The 19,247-nt window shown below is 34.6% G+C and overlaps 1 protein-coding gene across 1 annotated transcript in view; it reads right to left on the bottom strand.

Moving 5' to 3' along the window:
- Positions 1-19,247, bottom strand: part of CNTLN (centlein) — a 216,945-nt gene that overhangs the window by 73,100 nt on the left and 124,598 nt on the right. The window contains exons 12-14 of the mRNA XM_081940175.1: positions 8,943-9,043; positions 5,720-5,811; positions 2,494-3,032 (exon numbers count right to left, since the gene is read on the bottom strand). Of these exons, the coding sequence (XP_081796301.1) occupies positions 2,494-3,032; positions 5,720-5,811; positions 8,943-9,043 (732 nt within the window). The remainder of the gene's footprint in view (positions 1-2,493; positions 3,033-5,719; positions 5,812-8,942; positions 9,044-19,247) is intronic.

Here is a 19,247-nt window from a genome sequence, read left to right as displayed (position 1 = left end):
TGGAAGCCTGGTACCAACTTTCAGCAGAGATAGTGGGTGAATCATCAGTAACTGAATTTAAACATGCTTGAGATAAACACATGTCTATCATTCAACAAAAATAAAAAAAATAATTAAAAACAACAAATTAATTAAAAAGAAAAAAAGAAAACACTCAAAGGGCAGACTTGACGGACCATTGAGACTTTTTCTTTTATCAGTTTTCTATGTTTGTGTTAATTTTTATTATATTATGTTTTATTATATAAAGAGCCATGGTGGTGCAGTGATTAGAATGCAGTGTTGCAGGCTAATTCTGCAGACTGCCAACTGCCAGCAGTTCAAGTCTCACTGGCTCAAGGTTGACTCAGCCTTCCTTCCTTTTGAGGTCAGTAAAATGAGGACTCAGAGTGTTGGGGAAATATGCTGACTGCTTAGAGAGGGTTGTAAAGCACTGTGAAGCATATATAAGTGTTATTGCTATTGCAATTATATTATTTATCATGAAAAATAACTATAAAGAGATATTCAAATTTTCTAAATTTCAAAGTCATACATAAATAGCAACCTTCATATCCTTCATAGTTGCATTTTATTTATAATACTTTTCTGATGAGCAGTGCTAATGTACAAGGCATCAATATGTTATTAAGTTATTATGATAACATTTTATATAAAAGCATATCTGTTTGACGTATGACATCCCATATGCGTTTTCCATTAGGAAATTTGAGGCATGAAAAACCTCTTGCTCCAATTGTGATAATATTTAACAGATAAGATAGTTATTTTAAATAGTTTTCAGCCTTGAATAATCTTAAATCATAGTTACCATTGGCTTTAATAGGGACTCCAAGCTTAATTAAACTGACAGAAGAATTTAGGCTCCAATTGTGAAGTCAGTGATTAAGCCTATTTTCCTTAATTTGTATTATTTTCATGTTCTATTTTCTCTAACCACAAATAAGTTGCAATAGCAAAGAAAGAATTTATGGTTGTGGAGCCAGTAGTTGATGCCTAAAAATATCTTCAAACAATTGTGTCTGATCTTATATTATTCAGAACTTTTTGTGTCCACTCCCCTTTTTTATACTGGAGCAGTCACGAGGAAATCCATTTGAAACCAACGATGGTTTATTCATGGCATATTAAGATAACTATGGACCAGGTCATTTGTTTAAAGCAAATGTTGTACAAATCAACTCATCATAAATTAAAACTATAAATAGCTGAATTTGACTAATATACAAAATGTAAACTTCTACAAATGAGAACTAGTAAGTTTTCTTTCTTTCTATCATACAAAAGCTAAATTATATCTAATTTTCCAGAGATCATTAATTAATAGCATTAATTAATCAATTATTTAGTAAATAACACAGTGGACAAATGTTGATGATATACTGTATAGTTTAGATGTTGGACTACTACCAGAGAAACCCACATGAACGTCCATCTCAACTGTAGAAGCTCACTGGATGGTTTTTGAAAAATCAGTCATTTTTAGAAAAATCTACCTGTTAGGGTTTTTGCATGAAGCAAAATGGGAAGAAAAGCTATTAATTCAGTTATTTTAGTGCACTATATGAGCTTGTAAGGTGTTGAAAGTTATCTGATTTTGACAGATAAATTTTAATCCATAAATCCGCATTCATTCATACATACTTTGACCCCTGAAAAAAAGGTAGGATATCAATCAATCAGTTAAAAAGTTCAGTACAAGGCCAGTGATTGTCGCTGAATTATGTATATAAAGTAGTATAGTATGTATATAAATTCTATATAAAGTAAAATCAAGTAAAAGATAAGAAACTTTGTACACATACCTTATGAAATCCCTATAAAACACCTGATTTCAGCCTAGAAATAAGTTTTGTTATGTTGTGGGATCTAAGGAACCTATGCAATTCTACTTATAGTTGCAGAACTAATTGTCAACAATCATTCAATTACACTCAGTACAATGACTGCGCATAAAACATACATGAAATAATTAGTGTGGATGGTCCTTAATTTAAAGGACACAAAACAGCTTGTAGACATCTGGTAGCAAGCTGAAATGGGTCATTCAAAATTTATCTAACCAAATTAAGGGGGAAAGTGTTTCTCCTCCTGGGTCGGAATGTCACAAGATAACTAAACTGACTTCATAGGCTTGCCTGGGAATCCTTAGCTGTCAGCAGTGAATATGCAAAGGCCAGCAAATTAAATCAACCTGCCAAACTGTCAATTTCAAGCCTCATGACTACATGAAAATAGCATCACTAGAAGAAATCAAGCATTGCCTTCTTTTGGGTTTCCTGGCACCTATTCAAATACTCATGCAGTTGTGGCTAATTTTGCATGCAAATTTCAGTCAATAAACTCAGAACAAGACCTCCCAAGATATTTCAAAGACTGACAGTATTTTTTCTGCATACCAAATCGACTGTAGTTGAAATTCAATTTCTATTTGCTAGTGTTTTACATATGCACAGTGTCCCTTCTACAGAGCTAAGTTAATGAGAGCTGTACCTGCTTTCACTCATATCTTCCCAGCCGTCCTTACTGAAGTTCTCAAGTGCACCGCTCATATCCTTGATGGACTGATTGCAAAGAGACTGATGTTCCACTAAGCTCTTTTTCTTTCCTGTTTTCAATTTAACATTGGCACCTATATTCTTACACCTACATTGTCCACAAGGTGCTTCCACTGTGGCTTTGGAGTTAACCATTTTTGCTTTGTCCCATAAGCTCTGCAATTGTTTTACTTGAATCAGCAAATCCACATTTTCATTTTTCAATAAATTTCCTTCTGCCACTTGTTTCTTCAGAGAGGTGACCTCTTTTTCCAATTCATCTATTATTAACTGGAGCTTTGATTTGTCCTTCTTTGCTTCTGTGATCTTTTCCACCAGCATCTTAAGCTCTTTTTCTCTGTCTTCTGCATCCCCTGTATGCTTTTTAAGCAATAGTTTCAGCTCACTTTTATCCTTAACTAACCCTTTATTAATTTCCTTCAGCTTCTTGGATTCTTTTTCAAAGCCCATTGTTCTTCTTTCCAATTGTGAAATCTAAATACAATACAAAAAAAAATCACTTTTAATGTTTTATGTAGAGGCTGGTCTTTTCATTATGACTTAATGTCCTATATAATCTCTGGAAATAAAATTGAATCCAACACAGCTATTTCAAACAAAGTGAAAAATAACTTCAAGGTAATGAGAAGGAAGGCAGTTGTATTGCAATACATCTGTTAAAAAAAGGACAGATAATAAAATAAATTAAAATCCCCTACATAGTGACACAAAAGTGATATGAAAGAAAACAATGCATATTTATAATATGATTGTGATTATGAATTGTGATTATTCACCTTTTTAAAAAATAATAATTATGTAGTCGTCCAGATTACAATTTTGGCTTTGAGTTTGTATCATGATTTAAAGCACGTTTGTTATTGTAACTCTGTATTTCAGCAGAAAAAGTGGGAAAAAGTTGCTTATGACTGATTTTCACACTTGTGACCATTGCAGCATCCCCATGGTTACATGATCAAAATTCAGACATTTGGTAACTGACTCATATTTATGACAGTTGAAGTATCTCGGGGTCATGCAATCACCTTTTGCGACCTTCTGACAAGCAAAGTCAATGGGGAAGCCAGATTCACTTAACAACCATGATACTAATTTAACACCTGCAATGATTCACTTAACAACTGTAGCAAGAAAGGTTGTAAAGTGGGACAAAACTCACTTAACAGTGGTCTGACTTAGCAACAGAAATTTGGGGTTCCATTGTAGTTGTAAGTTGAGGACTATCTGTACCATTTTTTGGTGGTTAAAAAAAGGACATTATACCAAAACATCGATAATGAATACTAAAGTTGGTGAGAGAGAAGTTACCACACCATGCAAAACTGATATGCTCACAGGAACAATGTCTAAAGAAGAAGTATTCATTCTTGTTTGCGATAAAGCAACTAATGTGTTATGTCAATGTATCTTTGAGCTTCTGCTGTAAGCAAATTTTTGAATTTGGGCTTAAGTAACTCAAGCACTGAGATTGCTGTGCCAGAAAAGAGATTTCAAATCTTAGGTAGAAGATACCATAACTGAATGTTCTTCATTCCAGAATTTCAAATTAGAAATTGCTCTAGAAGGAATTAATAAAGCTATTACTTCCTACTATAATCCAGTAGTTTGTAAAATACATCTTCAAGAGTTCTGTATTATGCCAAACCATTCTTGACAGTTATGTCATTAAAATTATGTATCATAAACTCCTTCTATCCCACGGGTGACAGTTATGACATCCTCTATCACTCAATTTGTTTTCCATTACTCACTCTATCTTAAGATAAATGAATGTGAGCATTTCTTGTTCTCAGTTATTACTTTAATATGTTTGTCATTTAGTAATAATGAGATGAGAACCTTCATTACCTAGAAATATGGCAATATATACAATCCCCTGACCTGCTGAAAACTACTGTACTTACAAGCTATTTTACAAATATAAAAATAAATGGACACAGCTAAATTCATTAGCTGGATGAGTGATTTTAAGTCAGTCATTTCCTCAGTGAGAGAGAAAACAGGAGGCAGGAATACTAAGTTCACTGCCTTGACTTGATCTATGTATCTGTGTGTATATACTGTATGTGTCAGTATATGTGCATAAAAGTGTGTTTATGTGTGTGTGTTTGTGTTTATGGTTGGTTACAGTCAGCCAGATATTTAGGCTGAATTTGGCATCTTTATCCACCTATCGAGATCTCCCAAGGACCTGGGAAAGACAGATGTGGTTGTTGGACAGTGTTAGAGGTATCGTCATAGGATGTAAGCTGTTACAAGCAAAACTGCCAATTGAATGATGGTGATTTTGTCAGTGTTCAAGTGGTGCTTCCAGTTGCTTTGGGTTTGCACCTAAGGACCCAGTAACTATTGGTATTGTCTTTGCTTTCTTTTGCCACAGTCATTTTACTTCTATTTGCAGGCCTTTGCATTTTGTGATTTTCTCCACTTCTTTCTCTTCTTTTGCATTGCCACATCCACTCTCAAGACTTTCTCATCAATAACTGTTAAGTCTGGGATGTTGTTATTATTATTTTGCCACATAAAATCTTCTCCATTCTGTTCTGGCGTATTTTTTTAAAACCTACATTAAATCTTTTAAGAAAAAGGGATGATATGCAGAAAGTTGTTTTCAGGATTATTTGTATAGGAAATAAAACATAGGTTAAAACACACCTTGTTAAAAAGCAGCTGTTAACAGACTGCTCTACCTGAACAAATTATACATACTGTTACTTCTTCTAGTGATGTGAAAACCTAATAGAAGGGAATAACATGTCTTGTTTGTCTTCTTTTATTCCTGGATACTTGGATTTCCAAGATCTGATCTTAATTATTTGTTAATACAGTGCAAAATAAGTACAGAACTATTCAATGTTTTTCATCTTTAAAGTGAGACACACTTTATATTCATAAAGCCATATATTTAGAATAGAAGTAAGAATAATCAGACTCTGAGAAAGTGCACATTTGTTTTTCTGCACAAACCATTAACTTGAATAGAGCCAAATATAGAGCATTGATTTCTGACACAATTTTGACAGAATTATTTTGAGTTATGAGTGGTAATTAAAAAAATAACACATGGCTTATATTCATCAATGTTGTCTTTTAATATATGATTCCTTGCACTGAAATTGAGATTTAACATGTGGAGCTCAATATCTTACTGATTAGGATACCTTCTGTAATGTCTGTGCTGATATTTCTTTCACATTCTTCTTTGGAGTACTGTGGTTGACCTCATCTTCTTCACCAAGTTTATAGAGCAGTTCTTGAAGGGAGAATAAATAATACATTGTAATTCCAGTAAATATTCCAGTAAAGCAATACTAAAACATTTCAAAGAAATGAGTTCATTGACTAAGAATATAGTGGTATATTTTATTGTCAAGCCATTTGGTCAGTTTCAAATCAGTGACACTTTAAAAAATCGTATGCTATGCTATAATTCTGGTAGCATCATCATCATTTTTCTCCAGATTTTCAAAGGCACATAATATATATAGGATGAGAATGCTATACTTCTATTTGCATCTTCATACTTTTTTAGATTATGTATCCTTGCTACAGAAAGAGAATGTACTATCTTTATATCTACATTGTCAGTTTTGTTCTTTGATTTTTATCCCTTTTAGGAAGAACAGAGTGCCAGGTAAACAGAGCAAACAAACTTTATGGACCACTTATAGTGGACAAAACTTTAACTTCTTGTTTTTGTAAGATCAAATATACATCATACAGAATAAATCACATGACATTCCACTAAAATGTTAGAGATTTAAAAGAATTAAAACATTAAAAATTCAACTGGTGATTAATAGTTTATACATTGCTCTGAGGCTGGCAATCTCACAACCTATTTCTCCCCAGACTAGATCCAAACTTGAAGTCTCAAAATTGACTTTGGCCAAATTTTGCCAAAAAGGATATAATCTGAAATATGAATTCTACAAAACAATAATTGCTCCATCACTTAATTGCTATAGGAAAGTTATTTCTGATATGAGTTCTAACACTTTTCATAAGTCATTCCAATTAACTATCTCCTGTAAATTGTCAGAAACAAATGAAAAGTCATTCACCCGCAAATACACATTCTGTGTTTCATTTCTTAATTGCTGCACCCTTAAATCTGCAGTTTGCCCAAAAGTTACTCCAATGTTTTCCACTGAAGTCAGTTCAGATATTCAGCTGACTTTCATAAAATGCTCAATAGCTAACAATGGCGAAATGGTAAGTAGGTTATATAAAGGAAAATAATTATATCAAAATTGCTTAGAAGTTGTAAATATTAGGAAATCAAATTCTTTATAAAATATACCTATGAATATGCGGGAAACATTTCCTTTAACCATCCCATTCAGCACTATATGTAGACAGAGTAGGTCAGGTATGATCTTCAATTTACAAACAAAGCAGAAGTGGAAGAAAAACATGCTACTCTCTGTAGGTTAACAATCATCTTGGCATAAACAGTGACTAACAAGTTTGTTAGACTGAATTAGCCCTTTCTTTTGTCTTTGGAACTTGTCATGCCCAATTAAAACTTCTGTGTTCGTGAAATAAATGGAGCAATACTCTAAAGATAACAGAAGAGAAAAGATTGTGTAGCTGGGGAATATGTACCTTTACCTTGATATAAATCTATTTTCACCCATGTTAATTCCAAGCATAGTCCCTTAGCAGTGGTACTACATATATTTTCTACTTTTAATCTTTTTCAAAATATTCACTCATTTGAATATCAATTGTAGCTTTTACATCTACATTTATTTTTCAGAGATTTTCTTTTAGTTTTTAATAATAAACTGATCAAAGCATTCAATGTTGATCATATAACAGAATTAGATATATGAATTATATATAGCTACCATATCTTATCAAATGCAGTATATTTTAGGTAAGATTAAAAAAATTGAAAAGGGATCTTTATATTTTTCCATGTTCTAAAATATTTGGGACAAAAAATGTAACAGACGACAGTGGCACTCATTAAAATGTTCATTTCAGTCATGCAAATAATTTAAATTTAACTGTCAGAATATATGGTAACATCATCATCATTCCTAATTTTTTGGATGAATGCTGGTATGAAGAAAGGCTCTACTTAGCAGTGTAATTCTGTTTAAGACAACATTTCTTCCCTATCTATCCAGTTCTCAGAGGCCTTTGCTCTGAGCTATACAACAATAAGCTTGTTTAAAACAAAGAGGACCACTTTAAAAAAAGACACGGTCCTTATGTGATGTTATGCTAACTCTCCAAATACATATCAGACTACTTGAATTTGTGATTACATGATATTATATGAGTTTTTAAAAAAATCACATATTTTTGTATTATTAATACTAACTCTTGCCTATGACAGCAAAACCTAGAAAAGTACTAATCAATGAATCTGACCTTAAAAAAGTACTAGTCATTTGAATCTAGTACAAAAAAGTACTAGATTCAAATGAAAGTATTGTTTCATAATACTCAATTGCAGCCACTAAGAAAAAAATTTGAATAGCCAGCTTTACAGGACCAGTATGATTTAGTTTATTATAATTAAATAATGTAAGAGTCATAGTGGGGCAGTGATTAAAATGCAGTATCGCAGGCTAACTCTGCCCACTACCAGGAGTTTGATTTTGACCAGCTCAAGGAGTATTCCTTCTGAGATTGGTAAAATGAAGACCCAGGTTGTTGAGGAAAATATGCTGATGTTGTAAACCATCAGCAGAAAGTGCTGTAAAGCATTATAAAGCAATATATAACTCTAAATGCTAAGTGTTATCTACAGTATATAATAACTAGAATAATGAATCAAATATGAAAGTGAAAGAGGTTCTGAAGTATATTGTTTCTTCATGCATCAAAATGTGTTATCATTACAAAAAGTAAAGAAACCATGAATATGAACTGTAAAATAACTGCTGAGTTTATAGTTTGGATTATAGACTTATAATAATTTTTCATATGTAATCTACATGCATAGCACTTACAGACTTAGCTCAAAGTGTACAAGTATAAGTAATTTTTCCCAGCAAGAACTGGGACCAGGAACTCTGTCACTAAACAACTTGGTCATAAGACATGAAGTCATGTGACCACACCGACTTATGACATCAGTTCCCGCAGTCCCAGTTGCCATCATTAGGCAAAACGTGCATATTCGTAACACCCCACGGTCAACATTTGTGACCTCCTGCTGGCTTCTCCATTAACTTTGCTTACTGAAACTTGTAGAGAAGATCGCAAATGTCACTCACATGGTTGAGGATGCTGAAATTATGGTAATTATGAACTGGTTGCTTGAATAGTGACCACTTGACCACAGGGATGCTGCAATGGTCACAGTTACAAGGACATTAAGCGAGGAGTACTTGTAGATTGTCATGATAGCTAAATCAAATTTACCTTCTCTTTCCTGCTGAAGAAACATATTCAACTCTTGCATTGTAGCTTTATCTCTAGAGGCATGCACTTTCATCTGATCCAGTTCCTCCATCAAATTCAGACTAGAAATACACATAAAGAATTCAGTGTTACATAAAAAGAATGCCAAGAAAAGGTCAAATAAGACACATGCTACAAAAGTTGCAGCAGAATCAAAACTGTAGTACTAGGTTTGAGCGATGCAATAGATTTATATAATCAGACTTAATATGGAAAATAGATAAAGAAAAGAAAGATATACAGTATCCCAACTTAGTGATACAGAAGAGTCAATATTTTTATTGGAGAGAATGGAAGGGAATCTGTAGCAATTCGGAAGTTCTTGGATAATTCTTTGAGACACATCCTTGAAGGAGTGAAGGGGGTTATTATCAATCAGTGCTTGAGGGACACAATTTCACAGCACATCGCAGTAGAATAAAAAAAAGAACTGGTAATAATAAAATAGGAATGTAAATATGCCTGGGACTATATCAGTGACTATCTTGTTTCAGGGCTATTGAAAAACCTAGGTCTTTAAAATTTTGTGACAATACTGTAGGATCTGTCTCTTCAGCACAACTACAGAGATTGTCTGTTGTCTAGTTTCTGAAAATGACAGTCTTTTATAGATGATACCTGAAATGATCTAACTATGTCATATTTTGCTGGATGGGCAAAAGCAGCTAGAAAAAAAGTGGGTACCCAAATCTTAAACCATTAAATGGTTTATAGGTGACCATTAACATTTTCAACTGTTCCTGGAAGCACAAGTGTAGCTAGTGGAGTAGAGGAGTTACATGAGCAAAAAGGAAGTTCATTTCAAGTTCCAATAGATTCTGAGTGATCTCCATGTAGAATGTATCATAGTAGTTAAAATCATAAGTGACTTGAGTAAAAGCTTGCATTGGAAAAAGTACTTCCCAATCTTTAAAAAGTGTGTGATTTGCCATGGGGTGAGTTATAATCAGTATATGACAATACTTAATTGTACCTCTCTATCTCTGGCAATCTAAGGGATGCTCTTGATGTCTTGCCCCGGTGCTTAGAGGCTGTGAGGGTCTGGAATTGGAACAACAGGCTCCAACTGAACCTTGACAAGCCTGAGTGGCTTTGGGTTTTAGGGCCTTCTGAATCTGGGATTTTAGCAACTTTGGTATTGAATGTCTCAAACAAATTCAGTGCAAAATCTGGGAGTCCTTCTGGACTCACAACTCTTACTCAAGCATATGGCAGGTCTGACTAGGATTTTTGCACAACTTCATGTTATACACTATTTGTACCTATTCCTGTATTGTGAAGCTCTCCTTACAGTTACTCACATCCTGGTCATATCATTGAAGGGTATCTGAAAGCTTCAACCCATGAAAAAAGATCTGACAAGAGAAGTTATGTGTGCCCCTGGTCGCACATTACATCTCTGCTCTGTGAATTGCAGTGGTTACCAGTTTGCTTCTGGGTTCAAATCAAGATGCGGGTTTTGATCTTTAAAGCCCTACATGACATGGGGTCTGGTTATCTGAAAGACCGCCTCTCCCTGATTACATCTACCTGTCCCATCAGGTCCAGCAGTAGAGGCATGTTGTGGATCCCATGTCTCAATCTGGATGGAGATATCCTTGAAGGAACCTTTGATGCATTTTCTTACAATACAATACAATAGTAGAGTTGGAAGGGACCTTGGAGGTCTTCTAGTCCAACCCCCTGCCTAGGCAGGAAACCCTATACCATTTCAGACAGATGGCTATCCAACATCTTCTTAAAGACTTCCAGTGTTGGGGCATTCACAACTTCTGGAGACAACTGTTCCACTGATTAATTGTTCTAACTGTCAGGAAATTTCTCCTCAGTTCTAAGTTGCTTCTCTCCTTGATTAGTTTCCACCCATTGCTTCTTGTTCTACACTCAGGTGCCTTAGAGAATAGTTTGACTCCCTCTTTTTTGTGGCAACCCCTGAGATATTGGAACACTGCTATCATGTCTCCCCTAGTCCTTCTTTCTCTTAAACTAAACATACCCAGTTCCTGCAACCGTTCTTCCTATGTTTTACTCTCCAGTCCCCTAATCATCTTTGTTGCTCTTCTCTGCACTCTCTCCAGAGTCTCCACATCTTTTCTACATCGTGGTGACCAGAACTGAATGCAGTATTCCAAGCGTGGCCTTACCAAGGCATTATAAAGTGGTATTAACACTTCACGTGATTTTGATTCTATCCCTCTATTTATGCAGCCTAGAACTGTGTTGGGTTTTTTGGCAGCTGCTGCACACTGCTGGCTCACATTTAAATGGTTGTCCACTAAGACTCCAAGATCCCTTTCACAGTTATTACTACTGAGCAAGGTACCATCTATACTGTACCTGTGCATTCCGTTTTTGTTGCCTAAATGTAGAACCTTACTCTTTTCACCATTGAATTTCATTTTATTAGATAGTTCCCAATGTCCAAGTTTGTCAAGATCCTTCTGTATCTTAAGCCTATCTTCTGGAGTGTTAGCTATTCCTGCCAGCTTGGTGTCATCTGCAAATTTGATGAGTTCCCCATTTATTCTCTCATTCAGATCATTGATGAAGATGTTGAAGAGTACCTGGCCTAAAACAGAGCCTTGGGGTACTCCACTGCATACTTCCCTCCATGTAGATGCAGTTCCATTGAGGACTACACGTTGAGTGCAGTTGGTCAGCCAGTTACGAATCCATCTGGTGGTGATGCTGTCTAACCCACATTCTTCTACTTTATCTAGCAGTAGGTTATGGTCTACCTATCTTATTACAAAGTCTTCCTTTGATCCTGGCATGTTACATAACTATCATGCTGTCTTCAATATTTCCCTTTTAGGGAAGATTATTGAAGTCATGGTTGGGAATTAATTTCAGAGCAACCCAGAGGAAGCTGATTATATGGATTCTTTTAAAACAGGCTCTCACTTGAACTTCATATGAAAACTACATCAGTTGTGCTGGCTGACATCTCTATTAGGATCTAGTTAGTGGGACTGGACTCTTTCTGATACCCAAGTTTTACAGTGTAGAGTGCTGTGGCCCAAAAATGCTCTTTTGCTTTGCAGCTTCCACATTATGAACATCTTCCCTTTAGAGGTCAGGTTGGTCCCTTTGCTAATGGTCTTTTGGAAGCTTTTAAATATAAAGCAGTGGGTCTATGGCAGGGTGTCCAAACTTTTTCCAAGGAGGGCCAGATTTGGTGAGGTGAAAATGTGTGGGGCCGATCATTCAGCCTGACATTCTTTGAACCCTTAACATTAAATGCGAATTAACTACCGTATTTTTCGGAGTATAAGACGCATCAAGATTTTGAAGAGGCAAATTAAAAAAAAAGTTTTTGCACTCTCCCCAAAACGGCCCATTTTTCGTGAAAACGGGCCTTTTTTTTAAAGGGCATGAATAGCCCTTAAGAGGCTTCTAGAGTACTCCTGGGGGCTGGGGGGGGGGAAGTTGAGCAAAAAACAGCCCGTTTTTTGCTCATTTATGCCCTCCACAGCCCTCAGGAGCACTCTGAAAACCTCCTAAAGGCTATGCACAGCCATTTTGGTGAAGGGGGCAGAGTTTTGGGAGGCAAAAAATGCTGTATTCGGTGTATAAGATGCACCCAGATTTTTAGCCTCTTTTTTGAGGGGAAAAAGATGCATCTTTATACTCTGAAAATTACGGTATTTTATGAAAGACTAAACAAATAACTCGGTGGGGAGAAGAGGCTGCGGGCCGCTTGCAATTTGAAAAAGGGCCGCATTTGGCCTCCGGGCCGCACTTTGGACATGCCTGGTCTATGGAGAATGGCAAATTATCATTGTATATTTTCTGTTACGGGGTTCTACAATTATTCTTATTAAATACTGTTTCTTTAATATTTTGTTATATTCTGGAAGTTTTGATTGTATTTTAGTGTACTGTAGACTACCATGAGTCTTAAAAGATGTAGTTGTGTACAAAATGGACAAAAATTAAAAAATATGCTTAGCTCCCTAAAAGTATTATGTTCTAGCAGTTTTTAATTCAAATCTTCTCATATATTCTGATATCAGTAAAAGTTACACAATATAGAAGTGCTAATAGAAAACACCTTTCCAAGCTAGCTAAAAACAAAACTGTTTCTATAATGAATCTTCATAATATTATTGATTTTTTTGCCCTTTTATTAGATAAGAATACCAATAATAGACAAATAGTCACTACAAATGTCACAAATTGCAGATACTCATTTAGTGACCACAGTTGGGACAGATAAATTGGTTGTTAAGTGAAGTTGCCATTAACCCTGACTGTGGCTATACTCTTACTTCAGTTTTTCTTTGCTTCACAGACCTGCGCACTCAGGTCATACTTTTGAGGACTTGTTGCAAAGTTACTCTTTCATCACTTAGAACAGTTATTAAATGAGAGTGTCATTAAAGAAGGACTACCTGTGAGATGCAAAGGATGGCATTGCTCAGTATACTTTTAGGAAATTCACTCAGGTTTTTAAAATTATATAGTCTGGAATTATTTTTTATGACATGATTTTTCAACTATCAAATATAAGTATGACCCAAAAAAATCCCTTTGCTCATCTAACATTCAGGTGCATCTCTTTGCAACAAGGACAAAACATGATCTTTCCAAAGATGCTCGTCAATTGACAGCATTAGAAAGACAGAACAAATCTTGGAGCAGGTTCTGATTTCTACTATGTAAGAATGCAACCCAAAAAACAAAAACCTATCACATACATTGGGGATAAGACTATTGCAAGAATGTCAATAACAACAACAGAATAGTAAAACCATACTTTGATATTTTTTTAGCCTTGTTTATATTTCTAAAAATGGTGTAATGAAAATCTTGGTTGATTTGGGCTATCTCAAAGTGATTTCAATTTGGTAATACTCAGCTAGTCTAGGATCAACATATTCTAGTTTTTGCTAAATGAGTTGCTTAATAGCTTTTGAAAATTATATCTGATTGAATTTAAAAACAAATAAAAGCTGGGGCAAATTGACCGGCTTATCATTCAAGATATACAGTAGGATAAATGAAGTTATCTTCTTAATCAGTTGTGGTTTGCTTATTATTTTCCCTGCTCAGATGAATATGATTCTAAAGGCAGACAAGGAATAAAGGAGCTTTGAATCCCATATTTTTGTTGCACAGAATTTGAAGGTTATTATGGTGCCCATAATTTAAAGAGTTTATGGATATGAAAACATATTAGTTAACAAACAAGACATTTATTTAAACACATAATTCTAAATAACTAAGCGCAGTGGTCTGCTCAGGTTCCTTACAGTATATAATAAGCATAAGCATACGAATAAAAGCATTTTTTCATGACTAATGACCATCAAGCTGCTTCATTTTTCCTTCTTTATGCATGAGATTTTTCCTTATGCTTCAGCAGGCAGGTATATTATCAAGAAAAAAGATCGATTACACACTGTATTTAAGATTATATACTTGAGATTTTCTACATAATTTCTTTCTTTCTTTCACTTTTAGATGAGATGTGAACAATTGTTCTGAGTTTTGAGGTCTATACTCCTATAGATTGTTTTAAGCAATTGGTTTGAATTTAATATTTGGAATCAAATGAAATGATTGAAGATGCGTACTTATTTCTCATTGGTGCTTTAATATTGTACTGTAATTAACCATTGTTACAGAACAGTGTTTTGATCTGTTTGATAGCTTTTACATCCACTTTCTCCTCCTATGTTTGATGGTCAATGAATGAAAATTTAGGAATGGGATGAATAAACTGCAGCAGGTTATAAACAAGATTTTTTTTTGGAAGTAAATTAATTAATGAGAAATCCAAGAGGGACATGATTTTTCATGGTTCACTGTGTGACTGTGAGGTAGAATAACAAAAGAAAAACTTAAATCTGCATGAAACATATCTGGACTTTGATTGTATTACCTTTTAAAAGCCTATTGAAATACACTATTCTCTGCATACTGTACGATGATGGCAGTATGGAAAGCAATCATTCTTAGAGCAAGCTGCTCACCTGATGTCAGAGCAATGTAGCTCCAAACTACCTTTAAACGTCTCCAATATTGCACAGATAATATTTGAATCAAGCCTCAGTGGATACTAATCAAAACTAAAGCACAGAAGCGGAGTTTACATTTTACTGTTGCTTTAACATTCCAACTAAGTCCCCTTTGAGTGAATTATTAATAAATTATATTAGTAAGTCCTCACAACCACAAATTCTATGTGAAAAATATTACTCAATCCTTTGAGAAAAGGGTTACACTGCATCATACCTTAGTCCACTTAAGACTAAGAAGTAGGCATACAATAACTCAAAATCTCTTACTGTTTAATGGTAGTTAGAATTATTTAAACATTAATATCTTACCTATCTTTTGTAATCTCTGTAGGCTATTTTGCATTTAGATAACAATTTCCTCATTTGTATATAAACTCTTTCATAACACATCTAATACACACCACACCCACAAGAACGTTTGGCGAATCGAAAAGCACAACAAAATTACAAAATCAAACAGAGCAACCACAGTTTTTCTTCTCCAGCCCCAAACATATTTCATATTGAGCATCAGCTAGAAGATGTAATAAAAGAAAAGTTCCCTTTCCACACTGCATTTTCCTCCCAATTAAAATTCCAAGCTCATCTTAGCAGCTTTCCTTCAAAATCATGCTTAAGTAAAGGGGCGTATGTACGCCTTGAGATAAATGAAAGCAGCAGCTAGCAACAGAGAGGATTTTGGCAGAATTTTAATTCTGAAAGTGGAGTTGATATAATTATTTAATAATAATGCTCACATTTTTCCCCTCTGTATTCTTGGAGCAGTGATTGGGAGAAACATGATATGGTTGAAGAGAAATGATTAAGGAATAGTTTGTCTCTTCTCATTTGGTAAACTGATCTCCCCTGTCCTTCCCAAGGAAAGAAAGATGCCTCATAAACGAAACCGATCACTTTTTTACAATTTACATTTCTTGGATCTTGTTACTTAACATCATTTTTATTACATCACATGTTAATTGATTTTCTCCTTGTTCCATGATAGATACAAATGAATGCAGGTACAACGTATGAAAATGGCCTTAAGAAAGAGGATAACTGGGCATATAAGCATGATTCATCATATGAAAACATTATAATGGTCATATTATTTGCATTTATGACCTCAAATAACAATCTATTAAGAAGATGCTCTCTTTCTCTCTCTTTTTACGTACAGGCACATGCACAAAAAAATGGTGCTCTTTCCAGTATTTTTAATTAACTATGGAATTTATTATATAAATTTCATGAGCATTATAAAGCCAAGTCAGATAGGTAAATAGGGAGAGGGCATGGGAAAGAGATTAAATTTCAATTTCACAGAAAAATCTGTTTAGAATCAGAACTATGAATGTGAACTTTTTGGTGTGTTTATTGAAAGAAAATAAACTTCATCTTCCTCCATGTTGGGACATAGCATCTTGAAATATGATATTGAGCGATCATAAAAGGCATTTGTTTTATAGCCAATCTTCCCTGGATTGGGAATTAGACCCACATACCTTTTTAAAGGGCTCAGTAACTACAAAAAAGGATATAAGTACACAGTGGTTTATTAAGAATGCACCCTGGCCTTAGCACTTCTCAAAATAGGCACAATACAGTACAGACTAATACTTATTTCAGAATATAGATGCCAAAGATATGGCAATTTCAGTTTTGAAGGGATTCTGCACACTGCAAAATGTATTTCTAATTGATGCAATACTGAAGATAGTAGTTCTGAAACACAAATAAGCATCTAAGATACTGTTCTCAGAATTACATGTGCGCGCGCACACACACAGTGTCAATTGCTGTTTTAGAGTCTAAAATCTGCTATAGATATGTAATAAAAAGGCAAAAATGATGCTAAAAATTATGTGATCCAATGGCAAAGAAGGAATTGTTTATTAATACAGTAAGAGTACAATATACTCCTGATTTAATGGACTTTATTTACCAGACTTCTGGTGCCTGAAGTAAGCATGCATAAAATCCCATTTAGATGTAACCAACATTCTTTTTCAGTGTAGACATTGGTCCATTACTCAAATTTTTAAGATAATTTATTCCATAGTTAAAATGCAGTTCAGAAGAAATCCTAAATTTAGGTTCAGTGCATTTAGGTTTTTTTTACCCATGACTGATGGGTAAAAATATTTGAAAAAACTTATTAGATATTAGAACCATGCAACTTTTTCATTCAAAATAGTGATCAAAGTTCAAGTTGGACCAAATACGTCTGAGATAGAGCATTAGCAGGCGCTATTGAAATTTCCAAAGCATCATCAAAAAATTTAGTCACTACTTTTTTCAGTAGTGACCACTGATTGTTCAAAATCTTCATGGAAAATATAATAATTTATAATCTTTCTAGTATGTTACCAGATCTGGCCTGCAAAAAGTCAGACAGCAAATATTGTGGATGCATCAAAAAGAACGAGTAACTCTTAGCCTTCCCTATCATCCAAACACTATCATCTGAATTTTTGCAGCCCAAACTTGAAACGAACATTGTAATTGTTGATAGTTGTTTTAAATGGAAATAAATTAAAAATCTGAGCAGTGTCCATTTTACAGATTAGGAATTTATTTTAGATTAATGCAGTGCAGTTAAAGAAAAAAAACTGAATAAATGGCTAATTTAATTTCTGCTACTGTTATTGAAGCTAGTTTAGTGTAGTGGTTAAGGTGCTGATCTAGAAACTACCATGTTTCCCCGAAAAAAAGACCTATGCCAAAAATAAGTCCTAAATTGATATTTACATGTGCACCCAATATAAGCCATACCCCCCCAAGTAAGCCCTAATTAAGACCCCACCCATTCCAGGTGTATGGGTAAAAATTAAGCTAGGGTGGGGAGGGAGGTGAAGTTGCCTCACTACTTACCTTCAGACCGTTGCAGCCAGGCATCACACATCCCGACACCTGCAGAGCTCTGTTATCGGCTGCAGAGTCCTTCAGGAAAGCCTTGCTGGCCTTGTCGGTCGCAGAAGAAGTTCCTGAAGGTGTCTGACAGCGAAAAGGAGGGCGGGGGCGATGCATGCAAGTGAGGTGAGGTGAGTCAGTGGAAGACATCCCCCCCAAAATAAGACTTGGTGCCTTTTTTGGTGGTGGTGGTGGGGAATGGCTTAGAAATGAAATATTTAAAAAAAAAGCTGAAGATTTCATTTTGGTTACTCAAAAGCAAGTTGTTCAAACGAATGCAGTCAAGGCCAGAATTGAAAAATCATCAAATGATTCAAAGTATAGATTACGCTAAGTAGCAGAAGAACCAAAAAGATATTTTTTTCAGCTCGTACAAGAGGATCAAACAAACTGATTATAAGCAATGACATAACACAATGGTCAAAATGATTCACTAGAACATTTGTAAAAATATGTATATAATTATTCCAAAACCAAGGTCATGATCTTTCCTCGGTGCCTAAGATGTATGTCTGGTGACTAAATACTGTAACCATCTAATAGAGCAAAGCAAGACTTTTCAATACTTCTCCTTTCCTTCTCCAAAGGAGTTCAGCATATACTGCCTCAATTATGTCATAAGTCGAAGACTACATTAATATGCCAATACATTATGACATCTTACATTTTTGGAAAGAATTCTGTGCAAATGACGGCCAACACAAGCCAAAAAACTGGCAAGTGTGATTTCACCTTCTTATATTAATAGAAATAATAATTCAGCAGTTTTCATTATAAATCTCCTTGTGCTTTTTCCAACAACATCAAGGTTTCAATCAATCCTCCATTGTTCAACAGCGCTTTGTTTCTGAACATGATCTCAAAAAATATATCAGAATAATGCACTGTACAAAACATATTGCCAGAATTGACTATCCACATAGACTATTCCATATCATGATTTTGTGCTCAAAATTATTATTTATTTATTGAATAAAAATAATTTCAGAAGTTTGAAAATGCACCATACTTTTCCCTAGAAAGGATCTCCAATATTGTTGAAAATTAGATATACCAATATGATCCTCTCCAGATATCAAGACCAACTTTCAAAATTCCCAAGACAGCTTTGTTATGCTTATTGGGAATTCTGAGATTCATGGTCACAATTCTGGAAAACACCATATTTTCCAACAAAGTTCTTCATTGTCATAATTGACACAAAAATAAACCATATGATGTTATGAAATTGATTTTATTATGGTAGTTCTAACAGCCAAATGAATAGTAATCTTTAAAATTCCACCCTTGTGCTAATATTGATTGCTTTAAAAATGCAGGCACAAGCCTGAGCATTACACGGATGTCT

This window comes from Natrix helvetica (genome assembly GCF_964273705.1).
Source record: "Natrix helvetica genome assembly, chromosome: 2".
NCBI lineage: Eukaryota > Metazoa > Chordata > Lepidosauria > Squamata > Natricidae > Natrix > Natrix helvetica.
The sequence above is the reverse complement of the archived record's forward strand: the minus strand, read 5'-3'. Positions and strand labels throughout refer to the sequence as shown.